A 20,372-nucleotide genomic window follows, 5' to 3' on the forward strand; every position below is an offset into this window, starting at 1 on the left:
CATGCCCATAAATAGGTTTAAAATATCACAAAAGATACCCATTTTTTTAAAAGGCCAAAAAGACATTAAGATTTAGGAAGGGTTTAATGTTCAAACTCAAAATACGCACATATTTTGAACCTTGGCCTAAGAAACTGATTCCCCAAAACGTAACCCTCCTAATCTCCTACAGAGTATTTGTTGTCGCCACCTGAGATTGCGGAATAATAAATGTTACTTTTTCGTTATCTTAAACTTTGGAATTCAAAATCCTTGCTTTCCATGAACCTGTCTTTGGTACCCAAAGAACCTAACCCAAGGAATTGACAACCCTAACGCAAGCAGAACTACACAATACCATCTGACCAAATTACCCAGTTAACTGGGTTGTGAAACCAATCTCTGCATCACTAGACACTGATCAAAAGTGGAATAAATCGAACTTGAAAACAGGCAATTGTGATTACTAATTAGTTTACAAGGTTTTTTCCCATCTTTCAAACTTCTTAATTAATCCGTGTAAGATTGAAAATGATGTACCACCAACTGCTGCATACAAATAGGACACCATCACTGTAAGACTGACCAGTCACCTGACAGCTCCCACCACTGGCCGGAGGTTCACCATTTGGTTTATACAAGATGCATGTCCATTTGTGTCTTCCACCCAACAAATAGAAACCAGTCATGTAGCCCAGGATTTATCTTCCCCCATAGGCCCATACACTTAATTTTGATAAAATATACAGTTTTTGTCTTTTTGCTATGGATTCCCATGCATAAGAACACAACAATACAAGTGAAGATTCAAGAAAGAAACCCGACTAGGAAGTTTTCATTCCTGTTTTTATACAGGATGGACAGATTCTTGACAAGTCATTCATTGAAAAATCTTAATTTCTCAGCTTGCTTATTCCTCCCAGGTCCCATTGATTAGCTCATGCATTTAAGAGGGAAAATTTTAATCTTCTGGAGCCATCAATCTCCTATGAAGAATTAAGTTGCCATGCTTGTCACTGTTGCACTGGGCTTCCAAATTCTGTGGTTTGATCTGTTAAATTGGTCAACTTTTCAAACTTCACCACCAATCCTGTAATCCGACAGAGAGGAATTTGTTCTAGCTTCACCCGTTGACGATGACTCTTTGTCCAAGCCAAAGAATGAGCAGTTCTGAAATACATCTAGGCTGCTAGCTATCAAACGGTTCAATCCACTGAAGCTAGTACTGTCCCCAATAAACAGATCTTGTCTATGGTACTTAGGTGAAGGTATATCCAAGTCTAATGGTCCCAGAGAGTCTGGCTGCAATGGGTGATAGTCACAGAAGACCATAAAATAAGATTCTCTCTTCAAATTCAACTGTAAAGAAAAAAGAAACGTTACAAGACTTTTGAGCATTAGTCCAGTACCCAGTATATATCTGTAAGCTCGTCGAGATCATCTGAAGAATTCTTTGGACTGAGGTCCTTTGCAGAATTCTCTGGAATGAGTTCCTTTGCAGAGCTGTCTGGGCTGTCCACATCAGACTGGCAATTATCTAAAGGATCTCCTTCACAAGTAGAACTCTTGGGCCGTACTTCAGGCAACTCCTACAGAAACCATACAAGTTTCACTTTGTCAGCAGTTCTTGCTTCAATCAAGCAATAAGAGAAACTTGAAAGGGAATATGAAAGTAAAACCTCGGTCAAGCCCCTGAAACTCGTAGAACTGGTGTTGGCAATCTGTCTGCAAGCCTCAAGTGAAGCAATTTTGGATGGGCTCTGAACCTCTTGATTGAAAGCACGAATCTTTTGAAATGCAAAGGCATCACATGTCTCTTCAGCATCCCAGAGAGATGTTGCATGGGAAACCTGAGTAGATTGAAAGCCCATTTTTTCTTTATGACCACCTATATGAGCAGCAATTGCTGCATCAAATGAATCACAGCTGAATGGGATCTGCTGAAGATACTGAAAACTTCCCAAAATAGGTTGGTCAGTGCAGTTGTTATCAGCAGCACGAGATGCTTCTGAGAGTAGATCTCCTATGCTTATGTTGGTTAGGCTATCAGCCCACTCTCCTGCTGACAATTGTGTACTGTTGCTCATCCGCAAATTGTCCTAGAGATGACGCAAATTAAAAGTGTAAAACCAATCCTAATGTATCAGATAGAAATATTCAATGAATAATGTCATAACTTGTCATTCCATTTGTATTAAAAGTGTAAAAGCTTTTTCAGTTTTTCTGTATTTTTTCAACTAAATTGTCACATTTTCAACTAGACTAAATTATCAATGCTGACATACTCTGAAACAACATATGTTTATCATTAGATCACCAAATCTGTACGAATGGAAGAGAATTGGATCACCCAGTGATACCCCAGCAGTATAATTGCCACCATTCTTCTGTTTGAATGACATAAATCATAGGCATGGAAGAAGGAAAAACTTACCACCTCTTCCCATTGTCTCCTTGTACTTCCATCTCCAATTTCCTTTCTGAACCAGGATGAATTGACTGAGGACACCGGGAGGTTGCCATCAGGATCTATTGCAGTATTTCCAGTCATGCCCTTGGAACAGTCAGTATATGAGGGTAGAATAGAGGTCTCTGCTGTCATCGAGGTTACCCGATCCTTAAAGCACTCTACGAGGTGACTGGTAGATAGTGCAGGTTCTTCCCTAACATGGTTAGATGTTGTTGATGCTTGAAAAGTTCGGTCAAGTTCTGTATCAGAGAACCAACCATATCTAGAAAAAAAAAAAAAAAATTGTTAAGTTAGTAGCTGATTTGTTAACTTATTGGCAGCTGCAGGTTATATATGCCTCATAATTTGAGAGTTAAGAAGAAACCTCAATCGAAAAATTGGAGGGCTGCCTATAATTGCATATACATCTGCTGCACTGGCAACAGTGTCCTGCTTCCATCTTGGATAACCAACTAGATTCTCCCTCTGTACACTGTATGGGAAAAGAATCAGATCCCCTGATGCTATACTTGAATTGCCCCACTTACGGTTGAGATGTTCCAGAACTGAAGATATCTTCTTCCGGCCACTTAGAGTGAGCTCCAAGTAAGGATTATGTTCATCCTTTAGTAGAGAGGAAGAGTTAGCCCATTATTGCAGTAGAAGTTCTTGCACATTGACAACTGTTATGGATTCTTTAGCAGATAAAATATGCTTATAGTTTTTCATGTTTGCATGTTCACCTTTTCCAAGGCCTTTCGAGTAACTTCATCAATTGGAAACAATTGGAGCTTTAGCTTCAGAGATTGTTGTGCATTGCCATCTATAACTTGAGGTGCTGAAGAAGTTAACACAGGCAATGTGGGGACAAGAGGAGCAGCATCCGTTTGTGCTGAAAGACATGGAGGGAACTGAATCAGTTAGTGATAAATAGATTTTCCATTTTAGTATTTCCTTTCAAGAACTTACCATTGGAAAGAACCACTGGCCCAGAAAATGACTCGTTCAAAAATCTTTGTGCCTGAGAATCCTTTTGGTTGGCAGTTTCTCGCTCCAAATGCTCAGCAGCATCTGCGACCAAGGAAACCCCAGCCATAGCTGCTTTTTCCCATCTTTTGTATGCAGCTGGAGAGGCACCTGTAAATATCCAGCAACAACAAAGATATTAGGTCAAATTCAAAGTTGGTAACTTCTTACACTTAGGGAACACAAAAATACAGGAGAGAGACATTAAGATATTATTAATAGTTTAAAACAGAAACATTTTCATTTGCAAACAGTAGTTCAAAATAGGGAAAATTCCTGATCAGTACCCTGTACTTTGGCTCGAGTGACAATTTGGTCCCCGAACTTTAAAATGCGATAATTCAGTACCTAAACTTTCAAAATGTGACAATCCAGTACCCAAACTTACAAAGTGTGACAATCCAGTACCTGTCGCTAACCAGTCCGTTAATCAGCCGTTAAGTGACATTTGAAAAGTCAAAAATGCCCTAAGAATGCTATCTAATTCTCTTTATCAACCATCCAAACATTGACAATAAAATGAATAGTCCCAAATTCTAGATTCTTTTAAATAGTCACCAACTTTTTTGAATAGAAGAGGCTAGGATTTGGGACTGTTCAGTTTCTTGTCAACATTTGGATGGTTGATAAAGAGAATTAGATGGCATTTAAAGGGCATTTTTGACTTTTTAAATGTCACTTAACGGCTGATTAATGGACTGGTTAACGGCAAGTACTGGATTGTCACGTTTTGAAAGTTCAGGTACTGGATTGTCACATTTTAAAGTTCGGGGACCAAATTGTCACTCAAACCAAAGTACAGGGTACTGATCGGGAATTTTCCCTTTGAAATAATGTATTTATTTCATAGAAGCAATGCAAGCACCAAGTATATGTGCCTTCAGAAGAAGGCAGAGTTTATTCACTTTAAGGTCAACTTGAAATGGTAGGACCTGAATAAAGTGCTCTCAAATGAAAACCTTCTAGCTCGAACCTCAGTTCTCCAAAGGGAGATGAAAAGTACAGTAAAAAGAGGACAAAATGCAGATATCAAAATACATCTATATACATGTTAATATGCATGCAGAAAGATATTGGATTTCCAGCCATAATTGTTAAGAGTCATTAACCATGCCAATATCATCAACAAACAATGCAGCCTAGAAACTATATCTAATGCATGAACACCTAGCATATCATGAAATTACTTGCTTATGGTCAATTAGAAATTTGTTTGCAGATTTGATATTTCTTGTAGCTCGTAGAAGTGCCAGTGAAACTGCATATACAAGTGTATTTGAAATATATCCCGGATATTGTCCTATTTCTCAGTGAGAAAACATTCATATGAAATTCAAAAAATTCCAGAATCCAGATATTGGCAACATTTCAGGGTTATATCCTATACCTTCAATGTCAGTTTTTTTTTGGAATATTTGGAGAAAAATCGTTGAAATGAGAACTTTCTTTTAGTTTAGTTTAGCATTCTTTTTTTCAATTTAATCAAAATTTATTGATGCTTGTTAGTGAAGGGGTATTTCGGTCTTTGTACCTGTTGAGAATGCTGATGTGTACTATTATGTTAGTTCGAGTGCCTCTTACTTAAATAAGAACACTTATGTCTTTTCCAATTATATTAATAATATAATAACAGGTCTGGCCGAAACTAGGGTTGACTTTTTCCTAATTCGAACCAGACCTTTTCTCTTCTTCTTCCTCTTTCTTCCTTCTTCTTTCCTCTCTTCCTTCTTGCTGTTTACTTTACTTTTCAGCTAACAAACAAAACAGACTTCTAGGGCAGGCCGAACGTCAACATGGTATCAGAGCCACATTAAACAAATCAGACTTGCTAGAATTATGTTTTCTGCACATTCAAACTAGGGTTTCTCTTGGATTTCTCAGCTGTTGGTTGGAGACTGGGAAAAGGGCTGAAAATGAGTGATCGCCCTCTTCCCTTGGAAGTTTCTATGCCTCCAGTGGTGTCGTTGGTGATTGGTTGCTGTGGTTTCTAAGCCCTCCCCTAATTAATGTAGGGCTGGTGTGTGTGGTGCAGTGGTGTTTCATTCCTTCGTGTGGTTGGCCTTCAGGCGATGAGGTAAGGATTTTTTTTATGTATAATTTCTGTTATGGAACACATGAGAGGTGTGGTACAGATCGTATGATGGGTTTTCAGATTGCAGTATGCTAGGGTTTATGCTGGTTTGTGTGTGATTCGAAGGGAAGTAGTGTTTACTTAATGGTGAAACTTCCAGTAGCTGTAGAGTAGGGTTTGTGGTGTTACAAGTACGGCTTTCAGCCTTTATTATTGCTGAAATCAGTGTGCAGATTTCGGTGAAGTGTCTGTGTGCAGTGTCTGTGTGTAGTGTGCAGTGTGTAGTGCTCAGGATTCAGTGATAAGGGAATTCGGCAATGGCAGATAACAGTGATAGTAAACCTAGTGTGATGATATCTATTGACTACCTGAATGTCCAAATGACCTCCATTAAATTGAATGGAGAGAATTATGTCCCTTGGGCCAAGTTTGTAGAGGTTTTTCTGAAGGCGAAGAAAAAGGTCAAGCACATAAGAGAGGAGAAACCCCCCACTAATTCTCAGGAGTACGAAGACTGGGAACAGGAAGATGCACAGATCATCACATGGTTGTGGAAAAGTATGGAACCCATAATCAGTGTGAACTTCATGTTTCTTGACATAGCCAAAGAGGTGTGGGATCATGCTAAGAAATTGTATTCTGGTCAGGATAATACAACTAGGGTATATCAACTGTATCAGGAATACTTCAATCTGCAACAGGGAAATCAGAGCCTTGAGGAGTACTATGCCAATATGAGAAATATCCGTAATGAGTTAAATGTCTATCATCCTCTCACCTCTGATGTCAAGGTTCAACAGCAACAGAGAGAGCAGCTTGATGTGACTCGGTTTCTGGTGGGGCTGAATTCTGAGTATGAACCAGTACGAGCCCAGATACTAGGAGGATCTGCCCTTCCATCTTTAGAGGAGGTGTTTGCTCGTCTTCGGAGGACTTCCATTAGATCTATGGAAAACTCTAATATCTCAAATAAATCAGCATTTGCAGTGTCGAGAGGTCGAGATGGCAGAAGTGGGGCTCGAGGAGCCCAGCCTAGCCGTGGTGGCAGTAGTGGTCCAGTGTATGGCCGGAGTGGTAGTGGTGGATCTACACATATCCGTGGTGGTGGTCGTACTGGAGGCAGAGATTTAGGGGGAGCTCGTGGTAGAGGACGTGGTCCGGGTCCACGGAGGTGTACTCATTGTGGTTTGGATGGACATACTATTAACTACTGCTATGATTTACATGGTCCACCCTCGACGTGGGCCAACCATGCCATGACTAGTGACACCAGTTCCAGCTTTAGACAGGAGAACCGGTCAGCTGACTAGATGCCTTCTACCTCTTCCGATGGTCCAGGCAAGGAGATGATGAGTGTTCCTCGTGATGAGTATGAAAGGTTTGTTCAATCCACGTCGCAGCAGAACACAGCTACCTTTGCACACTCAGGTATGGCTTGTTTGGCATCCACACCCAACCCCTGGATTATTGACTCTAGAGCCTCCGATCACATGACGGGAACTCCAGGTGTGTTTTCATCTCTCACTCGTTGCTCAACATCACAATCTGTTACCCTTGCTAATGGCTCCACATCATCTATTCGTGGTGTTGGTAATGTTGACCTAGACCCTGTATCCCTATCCTCTATTTTAAATGTACCTAAGCTTCCATTTAATCTTATGTTTGTTAGTAAGCTGACCAAGACCCTTAATTGCTCCATTACATTTTACCCCTCTATGTGTGTTTTTCAGGATCTCAAGACGAGGATGAAGATTGGTGGAGGGCATGAAGCCGATGGACTGTATTATCTTGATGGTGGTGGAGGAACGTCAACGGCCCTTCAGTCATCTATTTCTCCTCTCCAATGGCATTGTAGATTTGGTCATCCTTCGCTGAAAGTGCTGAAGTCCTTGGTCCCTTTATTGAGTCAATTTTCTGTTCTAGATTGTGAGTCGTGTCAATTTGGGAAACACCATCGTGTTCCCTTTAGTTCTAAGGTTGATAACCGTGTGCCGAGTCCTTTTTCTTTAATTCATTCAGATGTTTGGGGTCCTTATAAGGTGATGTCATATGATGGATACAGATATTTTGTTGTTTTTGTTGATGACTTTTCAAGAATGACATGGCTCTATTTAATGAAAGAAAGAAGTAAATTATTTGCCATCTTCCAGCAATTTTATGCTGAGATCCGCAATCAATTTGGCGTTCACATCAAAATTTTTCGTTCTGATAATGGCCGTGAATACTTGTCTTCATCTTTTCAAGAATACTTGGACCAACATGGCATTATACACCAAACTTCATGTACCTACACCCCACAACAAAATGGGGTTGCTGAGAGAAAGAACCCACATCTTGTAGAAACGGCACGCTCACTCATGCACCACATGAATGTTCCCAAACCCTTTTGGAGTGATGCAATGCTCACCTCTTGTTTCTTAATTAATTGGATGCCCACGTCTATTCTTGATGGTCGTTCTCCTTTTAGTGTCTTGTTCCCCAACATGTCTCTGTTTCCGCTTCCTCCTCGGGTATTTGGGTGTGTCTGCTTCGTCCATAATCTGGGTCCCGGGACTGACAAGTTAGATGCACGATCCCTTAAGTGTATCTTCCTTGGCTATTCCCAACTCAGAAAGGGTACAAGTGTTACCATCCCAGTTCTCATCGTTCCTTGGTATGTGCTGATGTTACTTTCTTCGAGTCTACTTAGTTCTTCATGGGGTCCGGTGATGCTGCTTCCTCCACATCACCTCCTCCTCGTCCCCTTCCTGTGGCTGATCCTCCTCCTTTGATTCTAGTCGTGCCTACGTCCTTTCCTCCGGTGCCACTGTCCATTGACCGGCCACCTATCCGTCACGTGTATACACATCGCCCACGTGTACCAGTTGCGACTCCTCCAGCTTCATCACCGTCGACAGATCCAGCTCCAGATCCGGCTTCATCACTTTGATCTTCCTATTGCCTTACGGAAAGGTAAACGCACCTGCACCCTTCACCCTATTTCCAATTTTGTTTCCCTTATTCACCTCTCCGCCTCCCATCGCCAGTTCATCTCTTTGTTATCCTCCGTGGTTGTTCCTAAAGATGTCCAGGAAGCCCTTACCTCTCCAGAGTGGTGTCGTGCTATGGAAGAAGAGCTCTCTGCCCTCCACCATAATCACACTTGGGACCTCACCGCTCTTCCTCCTGGGAAGCAGGTTGTTGGTTGTAAGTGGGTGTATACCGTTAAGTACTTGCCAGATGGTCGTGTTGAGCGCCTGAAGGCACGGCTGATTCCAAAAGGGTACTCCCAAACCTATGGCATTGACTACACAGAGACATTCTCCCTGGTTGCTAAGATAGGGTCAGTTCGTGTTGTTATCTCCCTTGCAGCTATGTATGATTGGCCTCTGTATCAGCTAGATATCGAAAATGCCTTTTTGCATGGTGATTTGCTCGAGGAGGTCTACATGGAGCAACCACCAGGGTTTGTTGCTCAGGGGGAGGATGGTAAGGTATGCAGACTTAAGAAGGCTATATATAGACTTAAACAGTCCCCTCGAGCATGATTTGATAGGTTCAGTGAGGTGGTCAAGAAGCTTGGTATGAAATAGTGCCAAGTTGATCACTCTGTCTTCAGTCATGACTCTCTGGCAAGCAAAATACTACTGGTGGTGTATGTAGATGATATCGTTGTGACTGGGAATGATAAAATGGGCATTGACAGATTGAAGGCATTCCTACAGGAACACTTTCAGACAAAGGACCTTGACAAATTGAAATACTTTTTGGGCATAGAGGTAGCAAGATCTAAGCATGGCATTAATTTGTATCAGAGGAAATATGTGCTTGATTTACTAGAAGAAACAGGTTTGTTGGGTACTAAACCGACTGAGACACCTATGGAAACAAATACGAGGCTGAGCAGTGATATAGGTGAAGTATTTGAAGACCCTGGCAGATACCGACGACTTGTAGGCAAACTAAACTACCTAACCATTACTTGGCCAGATATTTCATTTGCGGTTAGTGTGGTGAGTCAGTTCATGCAGAAACCTTTGGACCCACATTGGAATGCAGTGCTAAGGATTGTGAGGTACTTGAAAGGAGCTCCTGGTCGTGGTTTGCTGTACAAAAGTGGCGGAAAACTGGAAGTAGAAGGATACATCGATGCTGATTGGGCAGGTTCTATGTCTAATAAACGGTCTACCACAGGCTATTGCACCTTTCTGGGGGGTAACCTGGTAACATGGAAAAGTAAGAAGCAAACAGTTGTGGCAAGAAGCAGTGCAGAAGCAGAATATAGGGCCATGGCACATACTACTTGTGAATTAGTGTGGCTAAAAAACCTTCTACAGGAGATAGGATATGACATCAGTACTCCAATGAAGCTCTATTGTGACAATCAGGCAGCGGTTCATATCTCTTCCAATCCGGTGTTTAATGAAAGAACCAAGCACATCGAAGTTGACTATCATTTTGTGAGAGAGAAGGTGTTGAATGGAGTGATAGAGACTGCATATGTTAATACGGGAAATCAGTGGGCAGACTTGTTTACAAAAGGTTTGAGTTGGGGGAGAGTGGACTACATATGTAACAAGCTGGGATTATATGATATATATTCACCAGCTTGAGGGGAAGTGTTAGTGAAGGGGTATTTCAGTCTTTGTACCTGTTGAGAATGCTAATGTGTACTATTATGTTATTTCGAGTGCCTCTTACTTAAATAAGGGCACTTATGTCTTTTCAAATTATATTAATAATATAATAACAGGTCTGGCCGAAACTAGGGTTGACTTTTTCCTAATTCGAACCAGACCTTTTCTCTTCTTCTTCCTCTTTCTTCCTTCTTCTTTCCTCTCTTCCTTCTTACTGTTTACTTTACTTTTCAGCTAACAAACAAAACAAACTTCTAGGGCAGGCCGAACGTCAACAATGCTAAGTCTAAACTAAAGAGAATAACTCTTTTGGTTAGTTTGCAATTGATTCTGTCAATTAATTACCAGTCATAAAATCAACATATATTTGCTTATATACATATGTGTGTATCGGTCAATAAATAAGATTCATGATATTCTCTGGTTTTACAATTTTGTTCCATTGCTTATTACTTGATCCATTTTCTTCACAGAATTAAGATGTATTTGGCTCTGTTACATATGTAGCAGCTTTAAGTTCAATGTTAATTATCTAGACAAGAAATCCTTAAATAATTATCATTATTTTACTTAAATGTGTAAAAGATTATATAAAACCATAATGATTTTACATAAGGTACATGTAACATGAATATGATAATCACCTGTTTTCCTGCGTTGTCTTGTTTTAGAAGTTGATGAGTGACCTTTGTTGTTGCTACGGTTTATGCCTGTATTTACATTGCGCTTCAAGGAAGATCCTTTTCCAGATCCTACTTTTTGGATGCTTTGGTTATCAACAGTAACAAGCTTAACCAAGTTAGTATCATTTCCTGGTGTTTTACTGTGAAGCAAAACAGTGGTTGGAGATGTAGATAGACAATTGTCCCCTTGAGAAGGTTGCTTCCTGATATTTTTTTTGCGATCCTTCAATAGTTGGTGCTCCTTCACAGTAGGACAAAATTGAGATCCAGTAAATTCCAAATGTATGTAACTCCAAATAAAGAAATAAGCTAAGTAACAATGAGACTCAGAACTAACCAAAGCTTCTACAAATATCTTAAGCCTTCGAGGCTTCAAGTGGAGCTTAGAAGATTTGCAGCTATACTTTTCCAGCAATGACCACCTACAAGCAATACGGTTTTGAAAAATATGTATGCATGTCCATATCAGTTGAAATTACTCCAGAACTAAAAGAATTGTTTGAGGTACCAAAACATAGAATTAAGTAACATTTTTATTATTAAAGATAAAATATATAAAGAAAAGTTAGGAAAACAAAACACAAACATCAAGTTTCGTTGATTAAAGCAACAAGAAATTTGATGGTTATAGAGTACAATAGCCACCAATAAATAATACTAAAGCTAAAGGAGTTTTAACCTTAAATACAAAAATTTACACCTCAATAATTGATTGGCTAAATTATGCATCATACATTTTCCTTGCAAAGCAAACCAGAGATCCATACCATACTGATGCTTGGGACAAATCCTAGACCTTGTCTAATCAATCAATAAATAGACCAAGGTGGTTAATTCTAGGTTTCTTCCAATGGATGGCATTTGGGGAGACTTGTCAACTAGGTAGAATTATTGATGTACAAATTAAATATCTTTCAAAACATTTTGTTATTTGGCACCTGTATATAAATTCCAATCACATAGTGTTGAAGGCATTTTTTTTAATCCAAATAATATTTAAATAAATTAGAATGTGGGTTGGCTAGTCTGCTAGCCAAATCATTAAAACTATAAGAAAAGTATCCCGTACAGGAATTCCCTCTCTTTAAGTGGGGAGTTCCCTCTCTTTAAGTGGGAGGGACAGGTGTCCTTCACCTAGGAGGAGGTAGTTACATAACTACCCCATTCGCTATTTAAGCTCCTTAAGGAGAATCTAGAAGAACAGAGAGACTCTTTGGAGAAAATTTTCACAAGAGATTCTTAAGAAAAGCAAAGATGATGAGAGAAGAAAAGAGAAGTGCTCAAGGGAAGGAAAAGTCTCACTAATACAGGTAGAAAAAAGAAAGCCCTCTTTGTGAATACTTCCTATATATGTCTTCTGCTATGTATCCTTCTTCCTCTCTCTTTTATTTTCACTTTTGAGAAAGGAAATAGAGGGAAATAAACCATCTACAACCAGGTGCCTCTACTTGGTTGATTATGGTCCCTCTTTCAAGACAAAGTTAGGGATTAAACCATCTACAGTCTAATTCTCGAAGACTGATTATGGTTCCCTTCAAATGAAAATGAAGAGCAGAGGGGAATAAACCACCTACAACTAGGTGCCTCTACTTGGTTGATTATGGTCCCTCTTTCAATACAAAGTTAGGGATTAAACCATCTACAGTCTAATTCTCGAAGGCTGATTATAGTTCCCTTCAAATGAAAATGAAGAACAAAGGGATGAAAATCGTCTACAATCAAATATTCAGTTTGATTGACTACGGTTCCGTTTTTGTATGCAAAATTCCAAGAATTAAGGTTGTCTACAATCAGAATTTAATCTGATTGACTACAGCTTATTGTGAAGAAAAGAGTGAGAAGTAAATTTTCTTTGTATTAAAAAGAAAAGAGAAATGTATTGCTTATTGTATTTTCTTTTTCTTTCTTCTCATTCTTGTACATTTGATGTAAAAGAAAAGCAAATGAAAAGTTCTTTTTAAGTACCCTATTGTTCTTTTCTTTTGTTCTATGCGTTCATTTCTCCAAGTCGGAATCAAAAGGTGTTCTCTACTTTCTTGTGGAGATGTAATTAAGGGGAACAATCCGTATGATTCCCTGAATGGGCCTTACCCAAAATAATAAAAACTCAATCACTTGATTGAATGAATTATGTTGCATGAGAATTTATTAAAATTTTCACACCAACATATAGTAACCAACATGCCATCATTCCCAGTTTAAACTGATTAAATATTGTGTAGTTATTCAATGTTGACAGTTGACAGTTGACACTAAGTTCTCAATCTCCAAAAGGAACCAAATGCATACATGTGTTGTGTGGCACTTCAAATTGCGAAATGTTTATTCAATCTCCAAAAGGAACCAAATGCATACATCCATTAAATTACATTTGATGGATTTTCCTTGAGCAACTGTCTAATCAGAGGTGGTTTTGAAATGATTATTCAAGCACATTGCGAAAATGCTGATTTAAGTGATTCAGCAAAAGCATGATCTGAGTCATTGTCCTTTATACAGGGTCTCAGATTATCAGTATCCATGGGCTATAAGAAGATGTTGGGAGATCCCCGGTTGGTGATGTGGATGAGGGGCCAAAACCACATCAATGGTCCATGGAAATTTTTTATACCAGCATAAGAGAGGCTAGGTATTTAAAATTCAAGGTGCACCCCTTGTTCTCTTGCTTTATTAGATCAACAAATTCTATAGCAGATGATCTATCAAGAAAAAAGATTATCAAGAAGCTATTATGGTATACATAATTATTATCTCAACGGTACCCTTGTGTAGGGAATTAAACCAAAACCAGTGGAGTCCATTCCCTTGGTAACATTATTTTGCTTACTTAACCAATTAAAACAATACCTTCACTGTGTTACCAATAAAAAATAAAAATCTGGAAAGTGTAAAACCACTTCATAACAGTTTTAAGGGTTTCTATCAATGATCTGCTTAGGGAGTGGCAGGTGGTGACAGAGTTGCAGCATACTCGGCAACAAAGGAATGTTGTTTGGTCCCCTCCTAATCCAGAGGTGCTCAAACTCAATTTTGACAGTTGCAGCCTTGGAAACCCAGGGCCCTCGGGGGTGGGAGGAGTTGTTAGAGATCATGAGGGCAGTACCATTCTAAGTTTCTCAAGCCCGGTGGGACAGGGAAATTCCTCTAGAGCTGAACTTTTGGCCTTGGTTCAGGGCTTGAAGTTGTTGGCTAGGCAGGAACTAAGGAATGTGGAAGTTGAAGGTGGCTGGCAAATGGTTATAGGTTGGATGACAAAGCAAGACCAAACTCCTTGGAAGTTCAGACCTTTAGTCAGAATGGTTCAAGCTCTAGGTGCTGACTTGAATGCCTCATTCAAGTGGGTGCCTAGGAATGCCAATATATTGGCCGATTCTCTAGCTAAGGCTGGGGTTGGGAAATCTTGTTTAGACTGGGGATGCCTAGGACCGGATACTAATGTGTAATTTGTAATCAGTGCTGTTTCTGCTTTGTCGTATTTTTTTTTTCTGTTGTCAGATGTGGATGGCCTCTTGGGAGGCCCAGCTTTGTACGCTTCTTTGGTTGTACCTTTTATGTGCAGCTTGATTTTAATGAATATTCTCCGTGTTGCTTATCCAAAAAAAAAACACAATTCATCACAAACTTGAGGTGGTAGCAGTTAAGCTCCACTTTGAGATTAGTGGTATCAACTCTCCAAGCACAGGTATGGGCTCCACTAACTTAAACCAACAGTATGAAAGAAGGGGAACCACAACTAACATATTTCAAGAACATGATGAGCAACTCAAATTTTATGAGTTACACATTGAAATAATAAACTACACAGACAATAATGCCATGAAAATGAAATATTTAGAGATGGAAAGAGAAGGCAAAGAAATCACTGGTTTTAGGCATATTCTCAACAAGCTAAAAGAAATAAGAAGAAATTAATTAGTCATTTTGAATACCATCGAAGCATGGCAGCATTAGTATCTTTGGAGTTCTTTGCATCTAGACTAATTCCTGGACCCAGCAGCTTGTTCATCCGTCTTACAAGACGATAATAATAATGTCTGACCTGCATAACAAAAGAACAAGAAAGAGACATCAATACTTGAACAAGGGGTTAGAAGAATCAAAACAATCATTTGCTGGATTTTTATCAAATAGATGCATATAATTCCCAGCATTCTAGCTTTGTCTTTTTCCCCCTTTCTTTCTGGGTAAATAACAACAAATTAGTTATTTGAGTAGATGAATAAAGGTCAATGAAACATCATACGTTGTCATTGTCCGGATGTCATGTAAAACACCGTTTATTTTTACTTGCAACTCATTTACTTTTGACTTACAAAAATAGAAAAATTAAAAAGAGCTTTTGTTTCCCAAATTAGGATGGATGATTTTCTGTAGTCAAGATCATCTGGAAGGACCCTGGAGTGGGGGCTAGCACCTCTCTTACATTAAACAAGAAAATTAATGCAAAAAAGTTGGACTCCAAGGGAATAGAACTCAATGGCAGATGGTTCAGCCAAGCTTGTGGGGATGATCTTTTTGTACGGTGGCAACTCCATTCCTGCTTAATAAGGGATTGGCTACTTGTTCATAGTTTTTGCATCTTTATACAATTATTCTTCCCTCTGTTTTGCAAATTGCTATAATAATCATATATACTATTTCAAGAAAAGAAAAATTATCTGGACAGAAACAACCTCACATATATATGATATCAATGTTTAGAAAACCGGATCAGACTGGCCAGTCAGACCTACTGAACCTTGACCCGTCTGGTTCAGCCATACCCCAAAAACAGAATGTATTAAAAACCGGCCAAAACCATTGACCCGGTTTCAAAAAATGGCCAGTTTTGTGATTTTTTAAAAGCAAATGCAAACTTCCAGAGGCCATAACTTTTTTTTTCTCTTTGAGGAGAAGTAAAGTATGAATTTCATTAAAGAAAACCCTGTGCAACTAAAGGCCGTAACAAGGAGAGCCATAGAAAAACTAAGCCACTATCCCATCAGCATTTACAAAAAGATTTACAAAATCAAAAAAGGAACTAAACTCTGAACTGTGTAAGTTGAACTGAGCTGACAACCAAGAAAGCAATTTGCCCACAATTTTTTGCCATACATCCTCCTCTTGACTGCTTTTGTTCTGAAAAATTCTAGAGTTTGTGTCCTGCCATAAAAACCACCACACGACTCCAGGGATCATTTTGCCAAATAGCCTTTTCTCTTCTGTACTTTGCACTCAGTTGTCTGATTAGGGTGATCTTTTTTTATTTTGAATATATTATATAATTAATATTGTCATGTATATGTATATATATAATTAATATTTTGTGTCTCTAGTGTTCAGGATTTGTCTAGGTTTCTTGAAATTCTCTTTTCCTAAGACCTATCACACAATTCATTGTGCATTTTTCTGGTAGAACAATTCACATAGTGACGTTGGGACTAGAAACAAATCTAAGAAAAATGGGAATTAAATATGAAAGATAAAAAAAACTTTTCATCACCCTAACAGGTTGGTGTATTCTTGTACATTTCTCATGTAATTAATAAAATGGTTTGGTGTTTTTTTTTTTTTGATAAATGAATAAAATGGTTTAGTTACTGATAAAAAACAAATCTAAGAAAAATGAATCCCCAAACCTCCTAACTAATGGGAAGTTTCTTTTTCTTTTGTTGTAAACAGTGTTTTAAAAGCGCAAGGGGAAATTTGCACCCAAGGCACAAGGCGCAAGGCAAGGTGCGCACCTTTTTGAAGCAAGGCACAAAAGTACAAAAAAAAAATCAAAACAAAAATATTAAACACAATATTAATAAAAAATATAAACTTAAATTTTAAAATAAATGTTTTAAAAAACCTATTATCTAAAATTAAAATACATAAACATAACATGTAAAGCGCATTTAAATGAAAATTTTAAAAATAAAATTAAACATATAAAACACTTTCAAGCATGTAAAACTCACAATCTCTTTTTTTCCACAATTGCATTACTTCAAGTAGCTAATGTGATATAAAACATATTGTCTTCCTGATTCTACGAGCCACCTTTGTACCACGCCCCTCGAGGCAAGCCCAAACAAGTCTATGTTAGGGTCTTAAATTCTTAATTCTCGCACAAAAAAAAATAACGATTTTATAATTTTAAGTGCCTTTTATGAAGATATTTTATTAGAATGAAAAAGAAAACAAAAAAGTGTAACAATTTAAAAAGGCACATGTCTGGGCTGAGGCGCATGCTTAGGCGCACCAGGCCCTGGTGCGTCTTTTGAAAATGCTGCACCTAGGACCTAGGTGAGGCGCATACCTTAAAATGCACATCGCCTATGTGCCTAGGTGTGCCTTTTAAATCACTGGTTGTAAATGGGAGGTTCTAAGTTTTATTGTTCCAACAATATAAAGTATCAAAAGTTAAAGCAACAAATACTACAAGACCATGAGCAATAGCATGGCTGTCCCCCCCCAAAAAAAAAATTAATAAATAAATACATAAATAGATAAATAAAACCACACTTTCAGTAACTACTAGAAACATTTTTTTGCTCTGACAACTTTCAAGTAGGCATCCATAAACTACCAAAAGTAAAAAGTAGTTCCCTCTTTAGGCTTTCAACTTCCTTATGTTAAGTATATTTCAATAAAAATATATTAAGAGATGAATCATAGAAAATATAAATAAACACAAAAATAAGCGCACTTGCAATGGAGGATAAACTAAAGAATCATAGATCTAGTCTTTCCACATTTCTCCATTATACTACAATCTAATGAAGGAACACGTTGGAAGAAATTGGTCACCTGATCCTTGTTTTTGCTTTGGACACGACAAGTAATCTTCTCAAAATTCTGTTATCAAAATATGACATGTCCATAGTTAGGAAACTTCAAACTAAAGAATCTAATGACTAAAATCCATGTTGACAGACATGCCTTGCCAACTTGCCGTAAGGCATTGAAGAAGCTTTCCTCTTCCTGCCGTGTCCAGGCAGCCCATTGCCGTGTTTGTTTTTTCACTGCATCAGAAAATTAGCTTATTAATGAAGTACACAATATGTTTCTTCCAAGGAAAGGATGTTTCAACCTCTGTAATAGTGTCTCAGGTCAAAAATATAATTTCAAAGAAGAAGCATCATACCAGGCTGCTGAGGAACAACAACACTCTGTGAGATCAAAGCAACGCCAGAATCTCCATCCTTAATTAACAGGTTCTCAGATGAAAGTGGAGCTGCGCATTCCAAAGGCACCTGTGACTTGGTATGCATATTGAATGCAAACATTAGATTACCACTTGATTTTCATAATTTTCAGATTGCAGGTCTTCAAACAATGCTTCTCTGCAGGTGTCAATTCTGCATATAAATCCAAAGTAACCAAGCCTAATTAATACAAAAGGAGAAACTGGAAATTTAGAACCCAAAACAAATAAAGAAAAGAATCCACTCAAATTAATATAAAAACTTTGAACGTGCTAGCCTATCACATGCCCTTACATGAGTTTATGGAATATCTAACAAATACAAATGTAATACACACTTTTACATCTTAATTATGATCATCTCAGCCACTAAGATAGATTCACTTAGAACAAAGAACAAAAACATAGAAAAACCCAGTTCTTGACCAACCACATGCATATGCCCCTAGTCAATCAAGGTTTCACCATAACCCCTTCTAAGAGGTTTCATGCTTCTCTAGGAAAACCCTCAGCTCCTTTTTCTTCCATCTCAGCATTTTCAAATATTAACTACATTATTGAGTTTTCCCATACTTGATGCAATTCATGAACCACAAAGACAGCATTAAGAGTCCGTATGCTGATACAAAAATGCATTCAGATTGTGATATTACTGACGACCCACAAATCTATACGTTCATATAATCTAATAGTCTATGGACTATGCTTCCAATTATGGAGTTTGTCTTTAATCTCATAAAAACCTTCTTCACAAGGCACCAAGGTCACGCAAGCATCATTTAAAGTTTTAAACCCATCAGTAGCATGTTGTCCTTTTTCCCATAGAACAAGCCAAGCAAAACATGAATTCAATCCACAATACATCACGAAACCATTAATTCAAGTATACCACTTTTTTACTCCTCTTACCATAACCAAAGCACCAGACGTCCTGTAAAGAGCAATGCACAATATGTTGTTAGGCATTAAAAAAGCACAATATTTCAGGAAAAGAATAAATGCAAGGGTTATATGAAGCATCAAGACAATAATGACATATAAGGCATGAAAGATATACGAAACTCACATCAACTACCTAATAACAAAGGAAATCCAGAATTGAAGTCATTCGATATTCCTAATCTCCTTGAATTCTGCAGAAACTGAAGACTAGTTCGACCAAATTAACACTCCACCAGACTATTGAACAGATATCCCCCAATTCAATTACTGAAATAAACTAAAAGCACCGAATTCCGCTAAAAAACCCTAAATTTACGAGAAAATAAAATCAACTGAGAAGACTAAAGCAATAAATGTCATCTTATTACGGATCATTACATAAATGTGATTACAAGTGCATAATAACTGAAAGATATTAGGGTTTCCAACTGTTATCATTCGATATGAGGTCTCAACCACATCAAACTGGAGAAATAGAAACGCAGAGAAAAGCTAATTTTTGAAACTTTCAATACCTGCATGCGTTTCAAAGGATCATACGAACCCTAAGACGTCTGGCCTGAGCTTCAGGTGAACGTGCGGTGGCGACGAACAAATAAAGTATCGGCGACAATTACCGGACAGATGTCTGCAGAGACACGGAAAGCAGCTACAGAAATTTTTACTTTTTTCTTTTTTTTTCTTTTTTATTTTGATACGTACACAGATTTTTACTTGGGAAGGGAGTAGAGGGAAGGGCGTTTTCAGTCAGTTAATTTTGATACGTACACAGATTAGAGGACAGCAAAATTATTCTTCATCTCCACCACAGGAAGCCCCCCACTAGTCCATGTTTGTGTGTTTATTGAATTATTGTTAAAATAAGTGATTAATAGCACTTATCAATGTTTTGTGAAAAAATGTTTTTTTTTTCAAACAGATAGTTATGTATTTTAAAATAAGTGCTTAAAAATAAGCACCTTCTTATTCAAAATTGGCTTATTTCCATGAATAAGCACTTATTAAGGCTTTTTTACCAAATGTCAACAAGTGTTTTTAGGTGTGGACGTGATCTCAAATAAATTTTTATTCCAATCAAGGTTCAAAACTTCCACATAATACACCTTATATTAGGTGTATTTTATCATAAACCCAAGTGGTTGATATGCCTTTTAAAGGCTTTTTCCATAACTTAATGGTTTAAAACATTAAAACAGACAGCCTTAATATATTTTTTTGAAAAGAAAAACTATAAAAAAGATATTTGCATTAGGTTTAAAGAATCGAAGTATCGATATATCCCTTTCACTTCACTTATTAGGATGTATTAATACTTTGAACCTTCATTCCGATAATAAATGCTTAATATTCCCAAACAAGGGTTTAATGCATCATCGTTCATCAATGATTGTCCTAGGGACCCTTGTGGATGATAATTGATAAGGGTTTTAACACT

General features: G+C 38.0%; 1 protein-coding gene across 4 annotated transcripts; it reads right to left on the reverse strand.

Moving 5' to 3' along the window:
• Positions 1-412: 412 nt before the first annotated feature.
• LOC104586335 (TSL-kinase interacting protein 1) lies at positions 413-19,716 on the reverse strand. Of its 4 annotated transcripts, XM_010243524.3 has the most exons (15): positions 19,453-19,714; positions 18,905-18,926; positions 17,936-18,149; positions 17,731-17,813; positions 17,599-17,646; positions 14,754-14,863; positions 11,162-11,246; positions 10,786-11,065; positions 3,398-3,565; positions 3,172-3,320; positions 2,814-3,052; positions 2,414-2,711; positions 1,659-2,078; positions 1,389-1,568; positions 413-1,281 (listed from the first exon to the last, which is right to left on the reverse strand). In XM_010243524.3, the coding sequence occupies exons 3-15, from the start codon at positions 18,075-18,077 to the stop codon at positions 1,051-1,053; spliced, it is 2,433 nt and encodes an 810-aa protein (XP_010241826.1). In that variant the 5' UTR covers positions 18,078-18,149; positions 18,905-18,926; positions 19,453-19,714; the 3' UTR covers positions 413-1,050. The 4 variants fall into 4 exon arrangements, with proteins under 4 accessions (XP_010241826.1, XP_088755129.1, XP_010241825.1 ...); XM_088899003.1 differs by lacking the exon at positions 18,905-18,926 and having other exon boundaries at positions 2,417-2,711; positions 19,453-19,716; XM_010243523.3 differs by lacking the exon at positions 18,905-18,926 and having other exon boundaries at positions 19,453-19,715.
• Positions 19,717-20,372: the final 656 nt, after the last annotated feature.

This window comes from Nelumbo nucifera, chromosome 2, assembly GCF_055504915.1.
Source record: "Nelumbo nucifera cultivar China Antique chromosome 2, China Antique-T2T, whole genome shotgun sequence".
NCBI lineage: Eukaryota > Viridiplantae > Streptophyta > Magnoliopsida > Proteales > Nelumbonaceae > Nelumbo > Nelumbo nucifera.